This window comes from Bufo gargarizans, chromosome 3, assembly GCF_014858855.1.
Source record: "Bufo gargarizans isolate SCDJY-AF-19 chromosome 3, ASM1485885v1, whole genome shotgun sequence".
Taxonomy (NCBI): domain Eukaryota; kingdom Metazoa; phylum Chordata; class Amphibia; order Anura; family Bufonidae; genus Bufo; species Bufo gargarizans.
The window spans coordinates 589,676,857-589,701,112 of NC_058082.1; the positions used below are offsets into that span (position 1 = coordinate 589,676,857).

At 48.2% G+C, this 24,256-nt stretch overlaps 1 protein-coding gene and 1 long non-coding RNA gene across 3 annotated transcripts in view; one reads left to right on the forward strand and one right to left on the reverse strand.

Annotated features, from left to right (window-relative positions):
• Positions 1-24,256, reverse strand: part of TTC3 (tetratricopeptide repeat domain 3) — a 188,632-nt gene that overhangs the window by 133,944 nt on the left and 30,432 nt on the right. For both annotated transcript variants that reach the window (XM_044284379.1, XM_044284380.1), the window contains exons 5-11: positions 17,265-17,346; positions 14,302-14,355; positions 13,416-13,557; positions 13,240-13,325; positions 12,681-12,775; positions 11,106-11,168; positions 10,042-10,096 (exon numbers count right to left, since the gene is read on the reverse strand). In XM_044284379.1, the coding sequence (XP_044140314.1) occupies positions 10,042-10,096; positions 11,106-11,168; positions 12,681-12,775; positions 13,240-13,325; positions 13,416-13,557; positions 14,302-14,355; positions 17,265-17,346 (577 nt within the window). The remainder of the gene's footprint in view (positions 1-10,041; positions 10,097-11,105; positions 11,169-12,680; positions 12,776-13,239; positions 13,326-13,415; positions 13,558-14,301; positions 14,356-17,264; positions 17,347-24,256) is intronic.
• Positions 9,107-18,627, forward strand: LOC122930792. Its single transcript, XR_006388176.1, has 4 exons — positions 9,107-9,371; positions 13,627-13,746; positions 14,329-14,376; positions 18,289-18,627. It is a non-coding gene; the product is annotated as an uncharacterized LOC122930792 (long non-coding RNA).

The window sequence follows — 24,256 nt, forward strand, 5'->3', positions numbered from 1 at the left end:
CACAAGCTATGAGGGATATATACATACAGACACATAAGGGAAAAGGAAAAGGGGGTGGGGAACAGGGAACCACAGATTCAAGATGCCCCAGGGACACGTGAGAGGGCCTGCAAACAAGGTTCATGATTTCGAATAGGTAGGCAAGTTTATCAAGGGTATATCAAAGCATCCCTTACCTATAAATATATCACCAAGTGATCAAAAGGCGTATGTCCCACGAAATAGTACCAATAAAACAGTCACCTCATCCTGGAAAAAATGAGCCCCTACATAAGAAAATCGCAAAATAAAAAAAACCTATAGCTCTCAGAACATGGACACATTAAAACATAATTCTTGTTGTTTCAAAAATGCTATTGTGTAAAACATAAATAAGAAAAAGTAAACACATTAGGTATCACCACGTCCGTAACGATCTGCTCTATAAAAATGTCACTTGACCGAACCCCTCAGGTGAACGCTGTAAAAATAAAATAAATAAATAAAAAAACTGTGCTAAAACAACCAATTTTTTGGTCACCTTGCCCCATAAGGGTACTTTCACACTTGCGGCAGATAGATCCGGCAAGCAGTTCCGTCGCCGGAACTGCCTGCCGGATCAGGCAAAATGCATGCCAACTGATGGCATTAGTAAAGCTACTTTCACACTAGCGTTCGGGGCTCCGCTTGCGAGTTCCGTTTGAAGGCTCTCACAAGCGGCCCCGAACGCATCCGTCCAGCCCTAATGCATTCTGAGTGGATGCCGATCCGCTCAGAATGCATCAGTCTGGCAGCGTTTGGGATCCGCTCCGCTCAGCAGGCGGACACCCGAACGCAGCTTGCAGCGTTTGGATGTCCGCCTAGCCGTGCGGAGGCAAACGGATACGTCCAGACTTACAATGGAAGTCAATGGGGGCGAAGGTGACACAATATGGTGCAATTTTCAAACGGATCCTTCCCCCATTGACTTTCAATGTAAAGTCTGGACGGATCCGTCTGCGGCTACTTTCACACTTAGAATTTATTTTACAATATAACGCAGACTGATCCGTTCTGAACGGATCCATCGCCTGCATTATATGAGCGGATCCGTCTCAGACGGATCCGCTCTGAACGCAAGTGTGAAAGTAGCCTAAGACTGATCAGGATCATTATCAGTCTTAAAAATGCCCGATCAGTCGAAAAAAACGCATTGAAATGCCGGATCCGTCTTTCCAGTGTCATCCTGCAAAACGGATCCAGCATTTATTTTTTTCACCTTTTTTTCAGTCTGTGCATGCGCAGACCGGAAGGACGGATCCGGCATATTTTTCCCCATAGGAATGTATTAGTGCCGGATCCGGCATTCAGAATCCCGGAATTCAGGCATGTCTTCAGTTTTTTTTTCGCTGGAGATAAAATCGTAGCATGCTACGGTTTTATCTTTTGCCTGATCAGTCAAAACGACTGAACTGAAGACATCCTGAACGGATTACTCTCCATTCAGAATGCATGGGGATAAAACTGATCAGTTCTTTTCCGGTATAGAGCCCCTGTGACGGAACTCAATGCCAGAAAAGAAAAACGCTACTGTGAAAGTACCCTTAGACTCCACCCAAAAAAACGTAACAAGTCAAACAGTGCTATTTACCCCAAAATGATACCAATAAAAACTACAAGTCGTCCCTCAAAGAAAGAAAGAAAGAAAAAACAAAAAAGTTATGGGTCTTGGAAAGCAACGATGCAAAAAGATTTTTATTTATTTTAAAAAAAAAAAGGCAATGTCAACGAAGGAGTGTTCGGTGTGATGCCAGTGACACAGGCCTTGGAGCAAGTCTTTGGTAAGTAGGTCAGACAGTGACTTCTGACTCACACTCACTGGGATTGAAAAGAATGTCTCTCCACTGTATATGCAGGCCACAAGTTTAACCCCTTCCCGTTTTTTTTTTGTTTTTTTTACTCTCTGCCTTCCTGGAACCATAACTTATAACTTATTTTTAGGTTTCTATTCACATAGCCGTGTGAGCGCTTTGTTCCTGCGTCCCGCCCTTTCTGATGGCATCATTTAATATTACATACGATGTAATAGGGGAAAAGAAAAAAAAAGAAAAAATTCCAAATGGGTGGAACAAACGCAATTCCACCACAGTTTAATGGGTTGCATTTCCTATCCGATAAAACTGACCCGCTACCTCCATTCTCCGGGTCAGTACGATTACAGAGATACCACGTTTATATATATTTTTTGTGTTTTAATACATCTTTTAAAACAAAATGCAAAAAACTCTGAAAAAAAACTATTTTTTCTTTGCATCACCATATTCTGACCACCAAAACAGTTTTATGGTTCCGTCTACAGAGCTGTGTGAGGGTTTTTTTTTTTGTTTGTTTGTTTTTTTAAACAAGGCCACCTGTAGTGTTTAATAGTACCATTTTGGAGTGTGCACGACTTTCTGATCTGGTTTTCCAGCTTCTCACTGCATCATATTCAGTGTCACATGATGCTATTGGGTGGTACCACTTGTCCGCAAAAAATAAATAAAAATCAATTCCTCATACGTCTATGGGAACGCAAAAATAAATAAAGTAATGGCTTCCGGAAGGCAGAGAGTTACACAAAAATGGAAAATAAAAGAAAATCACAAGGTCCGGAGGAGGTTAGGGGTCTCTGGCCTTCCAGCAAAACTACAACTCCCAGCATGTCCTGACAGTCTGCAGGAAGCTTTAGTGGGGGCCCTGTGCAGTCTGTATATAACTGTAAGCTCCAGTAATTGCAGTGCTGAGGCTGGCAGGAGAAGGGTTAAACAGTTTCTTTCCAATGCTAGTAGTCATGCAGAAGCGTAGCAGGCCGCCATCATGACACCCACACATGCCATTTTGCAGGAAGTACAGACCCGGGGACTATTTTGAGCGACAGGGCTCGTCAGACATTTCCCTCCAAACCTGTTAAAATTGTAATTAAAGCTATTACCACATCAATATGGAAACCTCGGTATGCAGTTCTGCAGAGTGCGGGGCAGTGAGCTCTGGTACCACACAGAGATGTTCATCTAAAAGAAACTAGCTACAAAAAGGAGATTTTTGTGAAACTCACCTGTAAAATCTTTTTCTCGTCTTTTCCATTGGGGGACACAGACCATGGGTATAGCTTAGAGGTATTACTAGGAGGGACACTATGCAAAACGAAACTCCTCCTCCTCGGGCTATACCCCCAGACACCTCCAGGAGGACTTCAGTCGTTGCAAAAGCAGTAGGAGAAGGAGAACTGAAAAAACCACAGTGGAAACCATCACACCAACATACCCTGAGCATAAACAAAAAAAGTGGGCGGGAGCTGTGTCCCCCAATGGAAAAGACGAGAAAAAGATTTTACAGGTGAGTTTCACAAAAATCTCCTTTTCTCGTACATTCCATTGGGGGACACAGACCATGGGACGTCCAAAAGCAGTCCATGGGGTGGGAAAAACCAACACCGCCAGGAGAAAAAACGTCCAGCCGTTAAACGGGCACCACGGCCTGCAATACCCTGCGCCCGAGGACAGCATCAGCCGAGGCCAGCGAGTGCAACTGATAAAACTTTGTGAACGTATGCAAGGACGACCAAGTGGCAGCCTTACACAACTGGGAGGCGGAGGCGCGATTGCGTCTGGCCCAGGAAGCTCCCACTGCCCTTGTGGAGTGAGCGGTAATCCGCGACGGGGGAACCTGACCACGAGCTCGATGGGCCGCAGCAATAGCGGAACGGATCCACCGCGCCACAGTAACCTTGGAAGCCGCCAGACCCTTACGAGACCCCTCGGGAATCACAAAGAGGGAGTCCGAACGACGAAAGGAGGCGGTGGCCCCCAGATACACTTTCAGGGCCCTGACGACGTACAGGGTGTGGAGAGCACGTTCCTTGGGGTTCGCCGGAGAAGGACAAAAAGAGGGCAGGACAAGATCCTCGTTAAGGTGGAACGGAGAAACCACCTTGGGCAAAAAAGAAGGAACCGGCCGTAGCACCACCTTATCCTGGTGGAAGACCAGAAAAGGCTCCTGACAGGAAAGCGCGGCCAGCTCCGAAACCCTCCTGATGGAGGTAATGGCCACCAGAAAAACCACCTTCCAGGTGAGGAAGACTAGGGAGACCTCCCTCAGAGGCTCAAAAGGCGCCTCCTGAAGGGCGCGCAGGACCAGGTTAAGATCCCAGGGGGGTAAGGGAGGAACATACGGAGGAACCGAATGCGCCACCCCCTGCAGGAAGGTTCTTACAGGCCCCAAAAAGGCAATAGACCGTTGAAAAAAAAAAGACCGCCAAGGCCGAAACCTGACCCTTCAAAGAACTGAGCGACAGACCCACCTCAAGGCCGGACTGTAGAAAGGCCAGCACCACCGGAACAGAAAAACGAAGCGGCGGAAAACCAGACTTCTCACAAAAGGTTAGATAGGCCCTCCAGGTGCGATAATAGATCCGCGAAGAAGCCGGCTTCCGAGCTCTGATCATGGTTCTCACCACTGCATCAGAGAAGCCTCTCTTCCTCAGGATGTAGGTTTCAACAGCCACGCCGTTAAACGCAACTGACGTGAATTCTGGTGGAAGAGCGGTCCCTGAGATAGAAGATCCTCTCTGTCGGGAAGAGGCCACGGAACGTCCGCTAGCATTCGGACGACGTTGGAGAACCAGGCGCGGCGAGGCCAATCCGGAGCAATAAGAATGGCCGGTATCCCCTCCGCCTCGATCTTGCGCAGCACCTTCGGCAACAGAGGAAGTGGAGGGAAGACAGAGGAGGTCGAATCGCTGCCAAGGAGACACCAGCGCGTCCACTCCGCACGCCCTTGGGTCCCGAGCGCGGGCCAGGAACACCGGCACCTTGTTGTTTAGCCGGGACGCCATTAAATCCACGTCCGGACGGCCCCATCGGCGGCAGATGTCCTCGAACACCTCCGGATGTAAAGCGTATCCATGCGCTTGGTGGCCGAAAATTTCTGATTGGGTCGGTCCCAAGCCTTTGATATGACCGCTGTGAATTCCTCATGAACGGGGAACACCGCGGATTTGGGCCTTTTGGGCGGAAAGAGGAAGAACTCCCGACTAGTGGAGGGAGTGGAATCTCCTTGGATATTAAAAGTGTCACGGACAGCCTCCACCAATTCGGATACCATGGTGGAAAGCTTAGGCAGGGGTTCCCGCTCCGTGGCCTTGTCCGATCCGGACAATTCCCCTTCGGATTTGCGCTCCCCACGAGAGGGAGAGTCAACCGGGCATGCCTCAAGGCGTGGGGGAGAAGCGGAGTCATCCGACGAGGAATGCTGCCGCTCACGCTGCCTCTTAGACGTCAGACGCCCCCTGTGAGAATCACTGAGAGGAGATGGAGCGGTGGATGCTACTGGAGTAGTAGCTGCCATACGCTCCATGAAGGACATGGCTGCCTTGGCAACTAGGGCCAGATCCGCTGCCGCACTAGACATGGCGGAAGCCCAGGCGGGTACCGCCGGTTCCGCAGGGGCAGAGGGAGGACTGGGCTGAGCAAGAGAAGGAGGCTGATCCTGTCCAGGAGCAGGGCACGAGTCACAGGTGCCAGAGGCAGAAGGCACACCTTGCATGACCCCAAAAGAGCCTGAGAGGAGGCCTTGGCAGATTTAAGTGCCCCAGGCTTTGGCATGATGGAACCCCACAGTAAAAGATCTCCTACCAGTTGCTGCAAAGATCAGGAGCAGAGCAAGCTGTTATCCTACCACCAAGGCAACGCTAGCAGAAGTCTCCGGTGTAGAGAGATGAGGAGCTGCACGGCCGTGAGCAAACAAAGTCTCCGGTGTGTCAGGAGAGTCAGAGCGGCATGCCGAGGCTCCGCCGCCCCCCCCCCCCCCCCCCCCGAATGCGTCATCATGGCGCGAAAAAAGCGCGCACGGGAAAATAAGCGCGCGCGATTTGAACAAACACCCCGTCTCCCCTCACGCGGCGCAGCAGGGGTTAATGAGGCCATGGAGGAGCGGCCTGCCGGCGGGCGCTGAGAGAGCGCAGCAGCCAAGGCCCGAAGAGAGAAGCGCTGAAGCCCACAGTTATGCCGGAAGTTTAAGGTGGAAGAGATGCCAAAGAAAAGTGCCCCCATCAGGATCCTTCTTCAAGCTCACCCAGGTAGCCACAGACACAGAGGGAGAGGGAGGGACTGGGCAATACTTATCTGCTCAGCATGCTCCCTCGATGTCCAGACCAGCAGGGATGCACCTCTTCAGACTTCTGACTCCAATCCAGGAGAACAGTGCTCTGGAGGAGGGTAGGCAGCAGGCGTCCCAGCAGCTGGTGGGATGCCAGAGCTGACATGTTGAGCCTGGATCCACTTTTCTTCTGTGGGGGGATGGGAGGTAGCCAGGACACGTCGAAAGACGGTGGCAGACACTCCACGGGGGCCAGGAAAGCGCAATGCTGACCTGCGTCCCCCTCTGAAAACAGAAAAAAATGACAAACAGGAGAAGAATAAGCGTCACCTCCTTGGACGGACACTAAGCAAAGACTGGAGTCCTCCTGGAGGTGTCTGGGGGTATAGCCCGAGGAGGAGGAGTTTCGTTTTGCATAGTGTCCCTCCTAGTAATACCTCTAAGCTATACCCATGGTCTGTGTCCCCCAATGGAATGTACGAGAAATATGAAACTCCCTGTATGACTCTGCTCTTCTTTACCCCTGTAAGCCATTTCATTTTTGCTCTGCGATTGCCTAAGACTATTCTAAAGACAGAAACAATCAACAAGCAGGTCCAAAAGACCCCAGGGCTGATTCCTTTGGAGTCACGGTGCGCTGTCCACTTCTTTTGCAGCCCAATTGAAATTAACGGGTCTGCATACGGCCATCTGAATGAGCCCTTACAAGAACCCCATAAGACAGTCGACACACAGCACCTATGGAGTTCACCTCCTGTATGACAGTCACAAATGGAAAACAATACTTTTAAAAAGATTAGAAAATCGAAGTCTTTATATGACCTGCACACAGGTAAAAAGAATAAGCACACCCATCATTCACCTCATGGCCGCAGCGTTGATGTTCATCATGCAGATAAAAAAAAAAAAAATTCCCACCGATAGACTGGAAAGCCATGTTCAGACATAGTAGATTTAGAAAAAACACGATTTATATCTTTCAGGCCTCCCACACGTGTCTGTATCCGTTTTTGGTGTTCCTAAATTGCGGATACCGGCAGAGCACATGTTGCCAATTTTTTAAGGCTACTTTCACACTTGCATTTAGAGCGGATCCGTCTGAGACGGATCCGCTCATATAATGCAGACGGTGGGTCCGTTCAGAACGGATCCGTCTGCATTATATTGTAAAAAATGTTCTAAGTGTCAAAGTAGCCGCAGACGGATCCGTCCAGACTTTACATTGAAAGTCAATGGGGGACGGATCCGTTTGAAAATTGAGCCATACTGTGTCATCTTCAAACGGATCCGTCCCCATTGACTTACATTGTAAGTCTGGACGGATCCGTTTGCCTCCGCACGGCCAGGCAGCGTTCAGGTGTCCGCCTGCTGAGCGGAGCGGAGGCTGAACGGTGCCAGACTGATGCATTCTGAGCGGATCTGCATCCACTCAGAATGCATAACGCTGGGTTCACACCTGAGCGTTTTACAGCGCGTTCCTACGCGCTGTAAAACGCTCAACACAGAGAAACCAATGATTCCCTATGGGAATGGTTCTCACCTGGGCGTTTTACAGCGCGTACGATCGCGCTGTAAAACGCCCGACGCTCAAACAAGTACAGGAGCTTTTTTTGGCGCGTTTGACGCGCGTTTGGGCCATAGACTCTTTGGACAACACTGCTGTCAATCACCCAAACGCGCGTTCACCATTTAAAAAAACGCGCATAAAAACGCGCGACAAAAACGAGCATAGAAACGCGCGTTTGAGAAACGCCTAGGTGTGAACCCAGCGTTAGGGCTGGACGGAAGCGTTCGGGGCCGCTTGTGAGAGCCTGTGAACGGAACTCACAAGCGGAGCCCCGAACGCTAGTGTGAAAGTAGCCTTATACTGGCTGCAGAAATGTCCTGTCCTTATCCACAAAACGGACAAGTATAGGGCATGTTCAACTTTTTTCCGGGGCCGCGGAAGGGACTTAAGAGTGTGCTTTCCACATCGTTTGCGGCCCCATCATAGAATGTGTCGGCAGATAAGAACCATTTGGCCCATCTAGTCTGCCCATCGAGATAAATGGGTCTGCATCTGATCCGCAAAAATTGCGGATTGGATGCGGCCCGAAAATACGGCCATGTGCATGAGCCCTAAAGTGGATCTAATCTAGTAGTTGGTACTAACCTGTGGAAGGAACTTTTTTTTATAGATCGTACTTGGCTGTCCCTCACTCCGCCACTGCCGCCATCTCCATTCCGCTTGCACAGGTTGCGGGCTGCCCTGACTGGGTCCTAACCCAATGTGGACACTTCAATTCAGCTGAACAGGGGAAAAAAGGCAGGCACATCCAGTCCGGACCTGGGCATAGGAGCCCAAGGAACAGGCAAGTACCATCTAAAAGTGCAGATTAGATGAAATGCCCAGAGAACCCCTTTAAGGAAAAATAAACCACTACCATTTCCCCATGTTTTGAAGGAGGTCCTCAGCGTCCACTATGCTCATGAACGTCTAACAGTAATAGATAACTAACAGGAGAGGGTCATTAAAAATTTTGCCTTGTTTTGTTGATCCAGAAATCTCCCAATTAAGAAACGGTTCCTTCCTCTACGGCAGGCAGGTCTTGTCCATAAAATGTCAGGAGATAGAGGGTCGCATCATTCAACAGGCCCATGAGTTATCTGCACACGTCCTGTTTTCTGCATGTCCGTATTCACCATTACATGGAGCAGACTCGGTTCCTAGTTGCCTATTATTATTACATTGTCCCTCCTCACTAAGGTCTTGTTGAGGAGACAGCTGGTCCCCCAACCATTTTCTGGTGTCCACCTATGTCTTAAACAAGATCGTCTGATCTGGCTTCTTCCCTCAGCTCTGGATCACAGACCGGCTGCAGCTCAAAAGGAGAAGCTCCGAGGGTATAGTCCAGGGACTGTGGGAGGAAGCCATGGCTGGGCGGTGATAGACGGAGCTGCAATCATGACACAATCACATCAGTCATACAGAAGAGTGCACTTCCCTTCTATGCTCCTTCTGTTCGCAAGCAAGGAAGCCTCCATGCACAGCGCCATCTGTGCGCCCCGCTTCTAATGCTGATCAACGGAGCAGGACAAGTGCAGGTGGACGGCGGTGGAGCCACAGAGCAGGTGGAGCAGTGTTTTCACTGTGTACCATAGTTTGCCACCTCATGGATTTGTAGAATCACAAGAACCTCCATCTCCTAACATTTTATGGAAGAGACCTGCCTGCTGTAGGTAGGGAAAAAAAAAAAACATCAAGAAAGCGAGAAGGAATTGTTAATGACTATATATTGGTAAGTTATCTATTGTCCTGACTGACACACATTAGAAAAGGCTCAACATAAAGCGGCCGACCCCTTTATATCTACGCATCACATTACACGGTAAAGTGTCCCTGTACTTTAAAAAGAAAACAAATGTTTGATAAGTCATATCAAAGGTTCCGAGCGATGAGATCCTCACCAATTTTTAAGCCATTTTTTATACTTTTATAATTCAGAAAATGTAAAAAAAAAAAAAAAAAAAAAAAAGAAACCAAAATATTCGTTTTGTCCCCTTTCCATAACAGTCATTTTAATATACGGGATGTATTGGTTATAGTAGTTGTGTTCGGGGCTAGAAGCTGCGGTGCGTTTTATTTTTATTTTTTTACCCATTGTACCTTTCCCCCATAAGGTCTTACAAGACCTATGGGGGACATTTAACATAACATTTTTATTTATTTATTGCCGATTTCTCCTGTAACTGGGGCCGACAATGGCAAAGCCAGGGGCGCTGAAAAACAGTCCTTGCCTACTCTATGGGGAGCTCCGCTCCCACAGCTGCATGATTAGCGTGCGGCTGCAATCTCTGCCAGGACCTTTTAAAACATCTGTGCAGATATGCGCCCAGATGTTTATAGTCAACAGGTGGTCGGCAAAGGGTTAAGTGCCACATTAAAAAAAAAGGTTGATAACCCCCTACCTTTGGCCAGGTGTTCTTTAGTACAATCGCTTTCTTCCCATCACACAGCGCGCTCCTAAAAATAAAATAAAAAAAATAACATTCCGTTAAAAAGATTTCTCAGTCAAAAACCTATAACATCTGTAATACCTGTGACTGATAAATTATTGCTAGACATGATGCAAATTCCAAAGAGGTCATCTGACTAAGGCTTCATGCACACTGACCCATTCATTTCTACAGGGCCATGCAGGCCTCCGAATTATGTACAGATCTGCGTGGCCGTTCTGCAAATTATAGAGCAGGTCCTACTCGTATCCATATTGCAAGAATATTCCTTTCTAATTGATGGGACTGAGAAAAATGAGGATTGCACACGAGAAGGTGTCCATATTTTGAGCACCGAATTATGGACATGTGCACAAGGCCTAGCACATGAGACTTTAATACTTTAGAACTTAAAGGGAACCTGTCACCTGGATTTGGGGTATAGAGCTGAGGACATGGGTTGCTAGATGGCTGCTAGCGTATCCGTAATATCCAGTCCCCATAGCTCTATGTGCTTTTATTGTGTAAAAAAAAAACGATTTGATACATATGCAAATAAACCTGAGATGAGTCAGGGACAGGACTCATCTCAGGTTAATTTGGATATGTATTACATTTTCTTTTTACACAATAAAAGCACACAGAGCTATGGGGACTGGATATTGCAGATGTGCTAGCGGCCATCTAGCAACCCATGTCCTCAGCTCTGTACACAATCCCGGTGACAGGTTCCCTTTAAAGTGGTTTTCCATATTGATGACATTTCCTCAGGATACAGTAGGTAATCCGTTTCAGAAATAGCCGAGCCAGTGCTCCCATAGAGGTGAATGGAGGATGGGAGCACTGGCGCTCTATTCACCTTGGGAACCCCGTTCTGGAGATAGCAGGGGATCCCTGAGGTGGGACCCGCACCTATCTGACAATCAGTGGCATATCGCTGGGAGTGAGATGGGCCAACCCCTTTAAAGCTCCATCTATTAGGGAATATATAATACCTTTATAGAGTTAGATGTAAGAAACACACATACATTACTTACCAATAATCACCCACACGAATGAAGCAGAGAGCCCGATTACCGAACAGGATATGATTATGGGGGCTTAAGAGACAAAACAAATAGCAGTAAGTAATCATCCGAAACGATATGAAAATCACAGCCTGTAAAACGTTGGGGAGCTGTGCAATTTGTGCAAAGGAAAAGTGGAGCAGTTGCCCATAGCAACCAAACAGTTTTCAGAAGCTTATGTTTTAAATGACAGCGGCTTCTGCTCCACTTTTCCCTTCTGCCATTTTTGATAATGCTTAAAGATCTGACCAGAGGACTTGTCATTAATGTCTGTAGCCCGGAGAACCTCTTTAATAAGAGGGGGGAGGAGACATGTCCTCTGGATAGGTCATCGATGTCAGATCTGTGGGGGTCCGATACACAGCTCCCACACCGATCAGCCAGGCAGAAAGCTCCATACAGTGCGTACTGGCCATGCCGGGATACTGCAGCTCAACCCCCATTCAAGTGAATGGGAGCCGAGCTTCAATAAGTGCCACAAACGATATATGGAGCGGTCTGCTTCTGCTCTATATACTGTTCAACAGCTTGTCAGCGGGGTGCAGGGCGTCAGACCCCCACAGATCTGACACTGATGACCTATCCTGAGGACATGTCATCAACGTCTGTAGCCCAGAGAAACACTCTGAAGGGCATCTCTCAGCAGTTCTGTACCTATGACACTGACTGACCTGTTACATGTGCGCTTGGCAGCTGAAGACATCTATGTTGGTCCCACGTTAATATGTGCCCGCATTGCTAAGAAAAATGATGTTTTGTTATATGCAAATGAGCCTCTAGGAGCAACGGGGGCGTTGCCATTACTCTCAAGAGGCTCTGATTTCTCTGCACTTTGATTGGCAGGACCAGACAGTGAAAATGTATCATGCCTGGGCCTGACTTCTCGTAAAGGCAATCAAAGTGTAGAGGGCGCAGCAGTTGCAGAGAAATCAGAGACTCTTGGGAGTAATGGCAACGCCCCCGTTGCTCCTAGAGGCTCATTTGCATATATTAAAACATTTTTTTTCGCAGCAATGCGGGCACATATGGACATGGGACCAACACAGACGCCTTCAGCTGCCAAGTGCACATGTAACAGGTCAGCCAGTGTCATAGGTACAAAACTGCTGACAGATGCCCTTTGAAGGGAATTTCTGATATTCTGATACGGATGACCTATTCTCAGGACAGGTCATCAGTATCAGAGTGGCAGAGGTCTCCTCGCAGCTTACCAAGCACAGCGCTGTACATTGCACAGTGGCTGTGCTTGGTATCACGGCTCAGCCCCAATCAGTTCTACGGATGTCTATCAGACATTACAAATATGTCCCTCCATGTGGGCCAGGGGCTATACATGGACAGCTCCGCGGCCCATTAAAACCAATGGTAAGTCAAATTAGATTTCCGCTTGGACCCATTGAGAAAGTGGCAGCGGGCACTGTTCTTGTCCATTTTGCACCTGTGGCTCATACATTCAGGTATGACATACGTCCATTTTTAGCAGATATAATCAGAATAACTGGCTGAATGGAATCTATACATGGAAAGCAGAAAACGAGCATTCACCTGTATTGCATGGCTGCAGTGTAATACTGAACGGCACTGATGTACTGCTCCTTTTCAAAAGCGACATTACCGCAAATCTTCTTTCTGTCACATTCCTGGAACACGGAGTGAGTGACCTTAGAATACAAATCTTAAGCATCCTACAAGTAAAGTCATTTAGAATTCCTATATTTATGACAACTTCGGCTCTCGATGCTCAAGCTAGGCTATTTTTCCGGTCTTTATCGCTGCCCTTGCCTGTAAAACAGCCTAGGGCAGTGCTACAGACCACCCAATTGTGCCAGTGACGTCACCGGGCTCACCACTAGGCGGAAGGCAACGCATCGCAGGGCAAGTAACGCTTCGATCCTCCACTCAGACATGGTAAATCAGTGAAGGAGAGCTTATGTCCATGGACACTCCCCCTCCACTTCATCAAATTCGAAATCATAAAAAACCCATTTAACAAATGAGCAGCAAGAGACACTGTTCATGCCAAAGGAGGGGGTCCCAAGGTGGGGCGCCACCCAGATCCAGTACACATGGAACGGCAGAATGGTGACTTTCCCCAGTCTCTTACCTTATCACATTCGTCACACTCGTGTTTTTTCACTTTGTCAGTCAGGGAACAGCACTCCTCCCCCATCTTGTTCAATAAAAAGGAATCTGTTGGGAAGATTTTTTTAATTTTTTTAGTGTAATCAGGAGACATCAGTCGTCATATATGCTGGCACCAGAAGTAACTTCATCACGTACATTGGTAAAAGAAGGTGAAAAGGGCGAGACTGCGAAGATGGTCGGGTGCACTCATGATTTTCTGATATACAGCTCGGTCTCCAGTGTCCAGCACCCAGTTTATTGCATCTACCATGGCAGCAATTTTTGTCTTGCGCTTGGGCTGAAAGAAAACGAAAAGTAAAAAAAAAATTTTTTATCTATCACTTTTTTCATTATTGTTTCTATGCAGGCAACAAACGGAAAGCTAAGATGAAGGAAGAGAGCCGGTCTCCTGTCCTGATATGTCTGTCTGGGTCGATGCTTAAAATCTTCCATAAAATAACAAGTCTGGATCATCATTTCATAAACTGTATGTTGTGCTGTTCCTCCATTACTCCTCCTAGAAATGCATGACAACTAGCATGATGCAAATCTGAGAATCAGCAACATTGCTGGCTGGATTAATTTTTCCATCGCGTTATACACTGTTTCCATGGTTACGACCACCCTGCAATCCAGCAGCGGTGGCCATGCTTGTATACTATAAGAAAAAAGTGCCGGCTTTCCTGGTGGCTAGGACCGTGGGAGCACGCATAGGCTAGCACTTTTTTCTATATTGTCCAAGCTCGACCAGCAGTGCTGCATCACAAGGTGGTCATAACCATGGAAAGGAGCAGTTCATAACGCGATGGAAAAATGAGTCCAGCCAGCAAAGGAAGCAATATGGAGAATCACAATAGATTAGTAAGTCGCTTGTATTAACTTTCTCTACATAATAAATGCCATTTGCTGAAGTGACACAACCCCTTTAATCCTAAGACATTTTTGCAATGAACTGCTGAAAAGTAAAAGGTTTTACAAAGACAAATCCACCGACTTATGAACAGACAACCCTTTTTGCGCACAGCTGTCTTCTGTTACTTACGGTGTCCATTTTATTTCCTATTCTTAGTATATCATCAACAAAGAACCACCGACTCTGAAACGAGAAGAGCTCAAGGTCAGTACAGGTGTCCGTCAGCCTGACCAATACATGGGGTGACATGAGCTTTTATGTACATGTTACTTATCCTGGTTCTTCCTCTCTGGTAGGCCACATGCACACGACCGTATGTATTTTGGGGTCCACCAGTTACAGATACGGTCTGTGTCGCATCCACATTGTTTGTGGACACAGTTCTGTGCATGAGGCCCGAGATTGATATTATAGAATTCCATCTCTCTACACACATGCAGACTTTTTAGGCTGTACTCTGTTGGTGCCACACGGGTTCTCATAGATTAGGGCGCTGCTTCCAAACCTTTTTACAAAATTTCCCAAAACACAAAAAAAAAAAAAAAAACTGTCACTTTTACAACAGGAAGCCCAGATCCCTGCATTTTATTAACTTTCTCTACGTGATAAATTCTATTTGCTGAAATGAGACAACCGCTTTAAGGCAGGAATAGCATTAGGCGTTTTCAGGAGCGCCCCTGTGGCAATACGGATGGGAATCAGTGCTCTAGGGCAGTGGTCCCCAACCGCTAGACGGCAGTATTCGGTCCCGACGCGCACATCACACACATTGCGCAGCCGTACAGCGGGAAGGAAGGAGAGCGTTTCTTCCTTTTAACTGTGATGCCATCATGCCGGCCAGCCACTGCCACCAATGAAAATGCTTGAAAAGGGCCTGTGAGGCAGGGATTGGTTAGTTCCCACTGCCCCACCAATGGAAATAAACATGACGGTCCAAAGGGGGGAGCAGGGCACCCAGCAGCTCTCCTGCTGCAAGAATGAGCCCCCTTGGCACTGGGCCACAGTGACACCAGCCACCACGCTGTACCGCATCTCAGCCACTATACCGTGTACAGCGCTGTGCTTGGTAATTTGTGAGGAGGCTGCAGCCTCTTCAAAGAGCTGATTAGCGGGGGTTGCATGTCTGACCCCCACCTATCCGATGTTCTATCCTGGGGATATGTCATCAATATGAGGCTTCATGCACACGGCTGTAGTTTCCATCCATGTGCTTTTTTTTCCCCATATAGCACACAGACAGATTTATTTCTATGGATGCGCAAAAAAAAAAAAAGTAAAAAAAAAAACAGACAGCGAACAGTTGCCATCCATGTGCTATCTATGTCCATTCCACAAATTACAGAACATGTCCTATTCTTGTCCGTATTTCAGATAAGAATAGTAATTTCTAGTGATGGCAGAGAGAATGCATACAGAAGGTGCCCATATTTTGCAGAGCCGTGGTTTGCGGACTTAAATGCAGACATGGTCATGTGTACCAGGAAATCGCCTTTAACCCTTAGGCAGTCTCCTGCTAATTGACAAATGAACAGGCGGAGTTCTGATACCACGGTGTGGGACAGTATGGTGGCTGTTGTTACTGTGCCTGTGGGTTGGTGCTTTGCCTTGCAGTAAGAGTGCTCTTGGGCGGCTGGCTTGCCCCTCCCTCCGTGGGTGCAGTGTTGTGGCAAACCCTATGTGGTACTGTGCCAAATTACGGTAGGGACCCACTTGAAAGAGACAAGTGGGCTCATGCATTTTGGTAACAAAAAAATAAAATAAATACAAAGAACCTCATTGTTCATATTTCTAAATTGTGCTTCGCATCATGCCACACATCATCTACTCATACTATACAGCTAAACACTGGGCAAGATTTACCAAAATGTGCAGTACATTTTATCCAGCACTACTGGAGGCAGTCAGTGTGAGGGTAGAGAAAACCACTGAGAACCCCCTGGCCCCTGCATTCAGGAGAATGGCCACACTTGGTCAGAGCAATATCTACAGACTGCTGGCTTCCTGATGTACCTCGGGAAGGTGGGTCTGATGGGAAAAAAAAACCACTTTAAAGGGAGTCTATCACCACATACCTGTAAATAAAAGCTGCTGCATGTTCAGATGTCCGCTTTGTCCCACTGCTTTGACTGACAGGACCAGGAAGGGTAGACATACTCTGGCCCTCAAGTCTCACAGCAGTACGTAGCTGAACATCACAGGGCAGAAGGAACGTAGTGTGCTGCTGTGAGTACATGTACACTTCCTGGCCCTGTCAGCCAAAGTATTGGGGGTGCAGCCAGCAAGGAAAATGAAAGGAGCCTCGGGTGCAACGGCAATGGCCTCATAGCATCAAGGGGCTAATCTGCATTAAATTAAAAGCCTTATTTCTCAGAATTAGGGGTGCGAATAAGGATGAGACAAAGATTATTACAATATTCCGACAACATCTGAAGATGCAGCTGCTTTTAGTTAAAAGGTATGTGGTGGCAGACTCCCTTTAAATGCCCCAATACTTAATTTTTCCACCCCACGAAAAGCAGACTTGCTTTCCGCCAGTTAATCCCTGACTGGGTTCCAGGACACCACATGTTTCTCTCCTTGGTCCAAAATGGGTGTAACAGTGGAAGCATTTAAAGGGGTTGTTCAGGTTCAGAGCTGAACCCGGACACAACTCGATCTGCACTCATTCACCACGAATGAGTGGATCATCAGAGCTTTTCATGCACCGATGCTCCCCCTTACCCTGCGCTAAACCGCACAGGGCAAGGGACTTTTCTCGAGATCCGGCAACATACCGGGCTCTCCATGGGTAAGCTAGGCGGAGGCTTCTGCCTAGCAGTGAGCCCGGTGACGTCACCGGCACTAACAGACGGTCTTTAGCGCTGCCCTAGAATGTAAAGTCCGCCTATCAGAGCCAGTGACATCACCTGGATCACTGCTAGGCAGAAGCCTCCGCCTATCAGTGTCCAAATGTAAACAAACAGGAGCATCAGAGCATAAAAAGCTCATAGTGAATGAGTGCAGATTGAGCTGTGTCCAGGTTCAGCTCTAAACCTGGACAACCCCTTTAATGATTATTGAATGAAATCCTCTTTATGGTACAGAGCACTCACCGCTACTTTTTTAAATAGGTCAGCAAGATCTTCTAATAGTTCAATGTAATCCAGATCTTTCATATTTTTCACTTGTAAAACCCTAAAATAAAAAAAATAACATTATTCGTGGTCTATGTTAACACCTGGTATATATATCGGGGGGCTTAGGGCACTGAAAGGGTTAATGGTATAAAATTTTTTTTAAATATAAAGTCAGTCCAGAATTCTGTATAGGGCTGGTTTCCTTCATAGAGCCAAACAGGCTAGACACACAAGAGCGAGTTCAATGCGAGGAACTGGCAGTGTGAGGTCCCATTCTGACCTCCGCTCCTCTGACAGGGTCGCACAGCATTATACTGATCTATATGGCTGTGTCATCCTGAGAGTCCTGGAATCTATTGTATTATACTGACAGCATTATGTCAGTGTAATTCAGTAGATTCCAGGACTCTCAGGGTGAAACAGCCTTATAATCATTGTAATGCTGTGCGATCCTGTCAGGAGAGGAGAGCGGAGGTCAGAATGTGACCTCACACATGTAACAGGTCAGCCAGTGTCATAGGTGCAAATCTGCTGACATACGCCCTTTAAAATGCCCCCGGAGACAGACGCATATACAGATCTTATAGGGCCAAATTTCCCCCACCCCCCATTCCTGTGAGCTTTTCATATTCTTTACATTATACAACTGGCATAAATACATTGACAAATGTACGCCATATAACTCCCTGCAGTACATTATAAAACTGCCTGCCAGCAGCCACCACTAGGGGGAGCTCAGAGCATAGAAATGTATACACTTACTACTGAAATTAATGGAAGATCTTTGCACTGAGCTCCCCCCTAGTGGTGGCTGCAGGAAATAGTCATTGGTTTATGTCAGGAAAAAGTTCAGCACTGTATCTCCCTACCCATGGGCCCCACAGCAGCTGCCCAGCCTGGGCTTTTATACTAAGACATATATGGAAAAATTATCTGTATATTTCTAACAGTTTTGATGACAAAGGAGAGCACGATGTTAAAGGGTGAATGTCTTTCACAGAATATGCCATAAGTGTGTAATACATGCTAGAGAGTGGTGGTCTCCAACCTGCCGAGGAGTCCGCCGACTGCCACATACAGGCTGCGATTGAATGCAGAGGTCACCAGGATTACGGAAAAAGCCAAGTTGTACAGAGTTGTCCGCAAGTCCCACAGAAGTGAATAGGAGTTGCATAAACAACATAGCAGAGCCGACTCAGCGGTTTTCATAATAACAACCACCATAGTGCTTTCTATTCCATTGTGCATATGGCTGCCTGGGAAAGTCAGGAGACCTCTGCTCAAGATATTCTGTGCATATGCCATGAATGTCCAACATGAGAATAAACAGACAAATTTTGTGTAATTAATTTTGCTGTGAATCCACACGTTTACCAAAATCTGCAGAAAGAATTATGCTGCAGATTTAAAATTCATACCGCATGTCAATTTCCATTAGAATTTTTTTTTTTTGCAGTGTTTGGACATGGTAAAAATTTACCAGCTAAATGTTGGCAAGGACACCCTGCCAGAATTCCACTGGTGGCAGTGTGGTTTCTGCCTTCCATTGCTTTCGACGGGAGCCAGTGCTACAGTTCGTAGGGACATATCCTTTGTTGGCGCAGTGTGCAGACAGCCGCCACTTAAAGCTGCTGCGGCTGTCTGGTCATGGCTTAGATCCTTTCAATGGAGCGAAGATGTAAGCAGGTCCAGGGCCTTTAAAATGAACAAAGTTTTTTTTACACCAGAATGGTGGATTTCATTTTTAGATGTATCTAGAGGACAGACACAAGCTGCCCGTCCCCAAATTCGATCATTAAAAAAAGTGAAATGTCAAGAATGTCAGAAAGAGTTTCTTTTTTTATGCACAGGCAGAAGCAGGGATGTGTGCTATGTAGAGCAATGAAAGGAGCAGGCACAAGCAGGAGCATGGATGTGCTATGCAGAGCTTTAAAAGGAACGGGCACAGGTAGAAGCAGAAATGTGTGCTCCTACCAGTATGGTGCTCACTGCGACAAATATTGTAGAAATCAGACCCGGCTTCACACAGGAATATTTCATCTATTTAATTTAAATGTTTGTGTGTCTCGTTAAATATATCAACAGTATCCCTCATAACAGTGACCTCTACAGCACCCCGCCCCTTAACACCGCCCCCCGCACAGTGCCCCGCCTCCTTAAAATGGGACCTCCACAATTCCCGGCCCCCTTAACAGTGACTTTTACAGCAGCCGGCTCTTTTTTTGTGACCTCCACAGTACCCAGTCTTGTTAACAGTGATTTCCACAATAATCCACCCCCTTAACAGTGACCTCCACAGAGCTTTTTTCCCCTAAAATGTGACCCCCACAACACCCCGCCCCTTAACACTGACCTCGATAGCATACCTTCCCCTTAACTGTGACCTCCACCGTTCCCTGCCCCCTTAGCAGAGATCTCCACAGCATCCGCCCCTTTAACAGTGACTGTCACAGTACCCCGCTGCCTTAAAAGTGACCCCTACTGCGGCTGCCCCTTTAATAGTGACCTCCACAGTCCCCTGCCTCCTTAACAATAACCTCCACAGTGTTGGCCCCTTTAACAGTGACCTCCACAGCATCCCGCCCCCTTAACAGTGACCTCCACAGCGGCCGCCCCTTTATTAGTGACCTCCACAGTACCCCATCTCCTTAACACTGATTTCCACAACACCTCGCCTCCTTAACAGTGGCCTCTACAGCAATCTGCCCCTTAACACTGACCTCAATAGAGGACCATCCCCTTAACTGTGACCTCCACAGCGCCCTGGCCCTTTAAAGCTGACCTACAAAAGGGGACTATGTTGCATATCTGGTGGGGCTGTAATAAAGGTAAAACCTTTCTGGAACAAAATCTTTTACATATATAGGAAGATGACTGGGAAGTCAATAGAAAACACACCTCAAGTGGCGCTCCTCTCCATCCTACCGGGTTCCATCGCTTCTCAGAAACGCAATATGTTGAGATTTTTTTATCTCCGCAGCTAGGTCTGTGATCCCTAGACATTGGCGCACCGTACATGCACCTAACATCAGAGAACGGTATCAAGAAATGTTGCACATAAACAGAATGGAGGAGATTTCTGCTGAGGCTTCGGACCTTTCGAGCAATTTCCACAAGGTATGGTCGCAATGGGTCGAGTTTCAAGACTCTCCAGAACTTCTGTCAGTACTCACTTCGTAAATGGCAGGCTCTCTCATCATATACTTCCCCTCCTTCCTCCCTTCCCTCTATCTTTACCTTCTCCTTTCCTCCTTTATCTGTTTCCCCCCTTCTTGTATGTTTAGTGTCTTCTTTTCTAGGATAGTGATGGGGTTGTTCCCTCACGCCCTATTAACATGTCACATTGCAGAGATACTATTGCTGGTATGTACCTTTATTGTTCCATATATTTATTATGTACTTCATTGAATGAAATGTGGACATGTTAAATGATTTTATAAATGAACTGAATAAAAACAGTTTAAACATAAAGCTGACCTACAGCAGTGAAGAAAAATGGTTGGGTTGTTATGAAAACCTGGTGTAAAACAGTCTGTATGTGGAGACTGAGGGCCTGCGAGCTTCTATTGGCTGATAAGGGTCATGTGACTGTGTATAGCGATTGGGATATGAGTGAAAGATCTGCAGGCTTCTATTGGCTAATGTAAGTCATGTGGTAGTGCTATATTTGCATTTTTTTGGGAATATCTCAGGAACGCTATGTCCTAGAGAGCAGAGACCCGGTCTAAAACTTTTCCGGACACCTGATGTACCTGTGTGCCAAATTTCATGATTTTAAATGCGACGCTGCGGATTCCTTTAGAAGACATACACACACACACACATACACTTAGCTTTATATACATACATATACACACACACACACACACACAGGTGAAACTCAAAAAATTTGAATATCGTGCAAAAGTTCATTTATTTCAGTAATGCAACTTAAAAAGGAGATTTTTGTATAACTTACCAGTTAAATCTCTTTCTCGCTCTTCCTTGGGGGACACAGACCTTGGGTATAGCTCAGCTCCCTAGGAGGCGTGACACTAAGTAAAACTGTTAAGCCCCTCCTCCATCAGCTATACCCTCAGCCTGGAGATAGAGGCTACCAGTTGCGTGTCCAAGTAGTGAAAGGATAACAACCAATAACGGAAACAACCAGCCAGCAACCCAACGGGGCGCCAGACCATAACCCTGTAACCAAACACAGAAGGGTGGGTGCTGTGTCCCCCAAGGAAGAGCGAGAAAGAGATTTAACTGGTAAGTTATACAAAAATCTCCTTTTCTCGCCCATTTTCCTTGGGGGACACAGACCTTGGGACGTTCAAGAGCAGTCCAAGAAGGGAGGGACCACAAACCCAAGGCGGAACACCACCAGAGCATCAGGAAACCGCTGCCTGCAAAACCAGGCGGCCCAACGCAGCATCCGCTGATGCATGCGTATGCACCCTATAGAACTTTGTGAAAGTGTGCAGAGAGGACCAAGTGGCTGCTTTGCACAACTGTTCAGCCGAGGCCCGATGCCTCTGCGCCCAGGAAGCTCCGACTGCTCTGGTGGAATGAGCAGTGACGCCAAAAGGCGGAGGTCTGCCCTTGGCTCGATAAGCCTCAGACACCGCCAGTTTAATGAAACGGGCAATAGCCACCTTGGAGACCGCCAACCCTTTGCGCGAACCCTCCGGAACCACAAACAGGGAGTCCGTGCGCCGAAAGGACCCGGTGACCTCCAAGTAAATCCTCAACGCCCTGACCACATCCAGACGGTGCAGTTCCCGTTCTCTGGGGTGGGAAGGAGAGGGACAGAGCGACGGAAGGACGATGTCCTCATTGATGTGAAAGGCGGAGACCACCTTTGGCAGGAAAGTCGGGACAGGCCGAAGCACAACCTTATCCTGGTGGAAGATCAGGAAAGGTTCGGAGCAAGAAAGAGCCGCTAACTCCGACACCCGTCGGAGAGACGTGACGGCCACAAGAAAGATGACCTTGCAGGACAGAAGGCGAAGGGAGACCTCCCGTAAAGGCTCGAAGGGGGCTGATTGGAGCGCCGAGAGCACCACATTCAGGTCCCAGGAAGGAACTGGAGGGCGGTACGGCGGAACAGAGTGAGCCACCCCTTGTAAAAAGGTCTTAATTGGCCCTAGAGGGGCCAGGGGACGCTGGAGAAGAATAGACAGCGCCGAAATCTGACCCTTCAGAGAACTGAGGCACAGCCCCAGGTCCAGACCCGACTGGAGGAAGGACAGGATTGTGGGAAGAGAAAACCGGAGAGGTGGGATGCTCCGGGACTCACAGAACCCCAGATAGGACCTCCAAACCCGATAGTAGATCCTAGAGGATACGGGCTTACGAGCCCGGATCATGGTGCGGACTATGTCCGCGGAGAAACCCCGTCGCGTTAAGACGGCGGTCTCAATAGCCACGCCGTCAAACGTAGCGAGCCTAAATGCTCGTGGAAGATCGGTCCCTGAGAGAGAAGGTCTTCCCTGGAGGGCAGTGGCCACGGTGCGTCTGCCAACAGCAACATTAGGTCGGCGTACCAAGACCGGCGGGGCCAATCTGGGGCGATTAGAATCGCGGGGACGCCCTCTGCCGCGATCCTCCGAAGAACCCGTGGCAGGAGGGGAAAAGGAGGAAAGACGTACAGAAGGGAGAATTCGCGCCACGGAAGGACGAGCGCGTCGGCGCCGTATGCCTTCGGGTCCCGTGCCCTGGCCAGGTATAGGGGGACCTTGTGGTTGAATTTGGAGGCCATGAGGTCCACGTCGGGGCGACCCCAGCGAAGACAAAGGGCTTCGAACACCTCTGGGTGCAGGGACCATTCTCCCGGGTCGATGGTGGACCGGCTGAGGAAATCCGCCGCCCGGTTGTCCACCCCCGGGATGTAAATCGCAGATAAGGCCGGCACGTGCGTCTCCGCCCAGAGGAGAATGAGGGTCACCTCTTGCATCGCTGCAGCGCTGCGAGTGCCTCCCTGATGGTTTATGTATGCCACAGCCGTGGCATTGTCCGATTGGATCCGAACAGGGTGGCCCCTCAGCAGATGGGTCCAGTGTCTGAGGGACAGAAGAATCGCCCTCAGTTCCAGAATATTGATTGGAAGTCTGGACTCCGATAGAGACCAAACGCCCTGGACGGACCGGGGAGGGAAAACCCCCCCCCCCCCACCCCCGTAAGCTGGCATCTGTGGTAATCACCAGCCAGTTCAGTGGAAGGAAGGACTTCCCCCTTAGAGGGATATGCAACCACCAGCCGAGGGAAGCTCGAGCCAGGGGAGGCAGAAGAAAGGTCCTGTCCAGACTCCTCAGTGATTTGTCCCAGGCCGACAGAATTGCCCTCTGAAAGGTGCGGAAATCCGGAATTATGCGAACGGCACCGCTTCGAAACAGGCAACCATCTTTCCCAACAACCGCATGCTGGATCTGAGGGAAGGGCGGTGATGACGGAGGAGACTGCGAACCGACCCGCGAAGGGCCAGACGCTTGTCCGACGGAAGGCGGACCTCCGCCAACTCTGTATCCAGGAGCATCCCCAGGAAGATCAGCCGTCTGGAGGGGGTAAGGGAAGATTTGGGGTGGTTGATAATCCAACCGAACCGCGTCAGGGTCTCCAGAGTGAGTTCCACACTGCGGGATGTCTGAGAGAAGGAGGGTGCCTTGACCAGGATGTCGTCCAAGTATGGGAGAAGAAAAACACTTCTTGAACGTAGAAGGGCCAAGACAGGGGCCAGGACCTTGGTGAACACTCGAGGAGCAGTCGCCAGACCAAAGGGAAGGGCGACGAATTGGAAGTGATCGTCCCCCAACGCAAAGCGCAGGAAGCGGTGATGACATGGAGCAACCGGAACGTGGAGGTATGCATCCTGAATGTCGATTGAGGCCATGAAATCCCCTCTTTCCAGGGAGGCCACTGCGGACCTGAGAGACTCCATCCGGAATCTCTGCAGTCGGAGAAAACGGTTCAGGCGTTTTAGGTCCAAGATC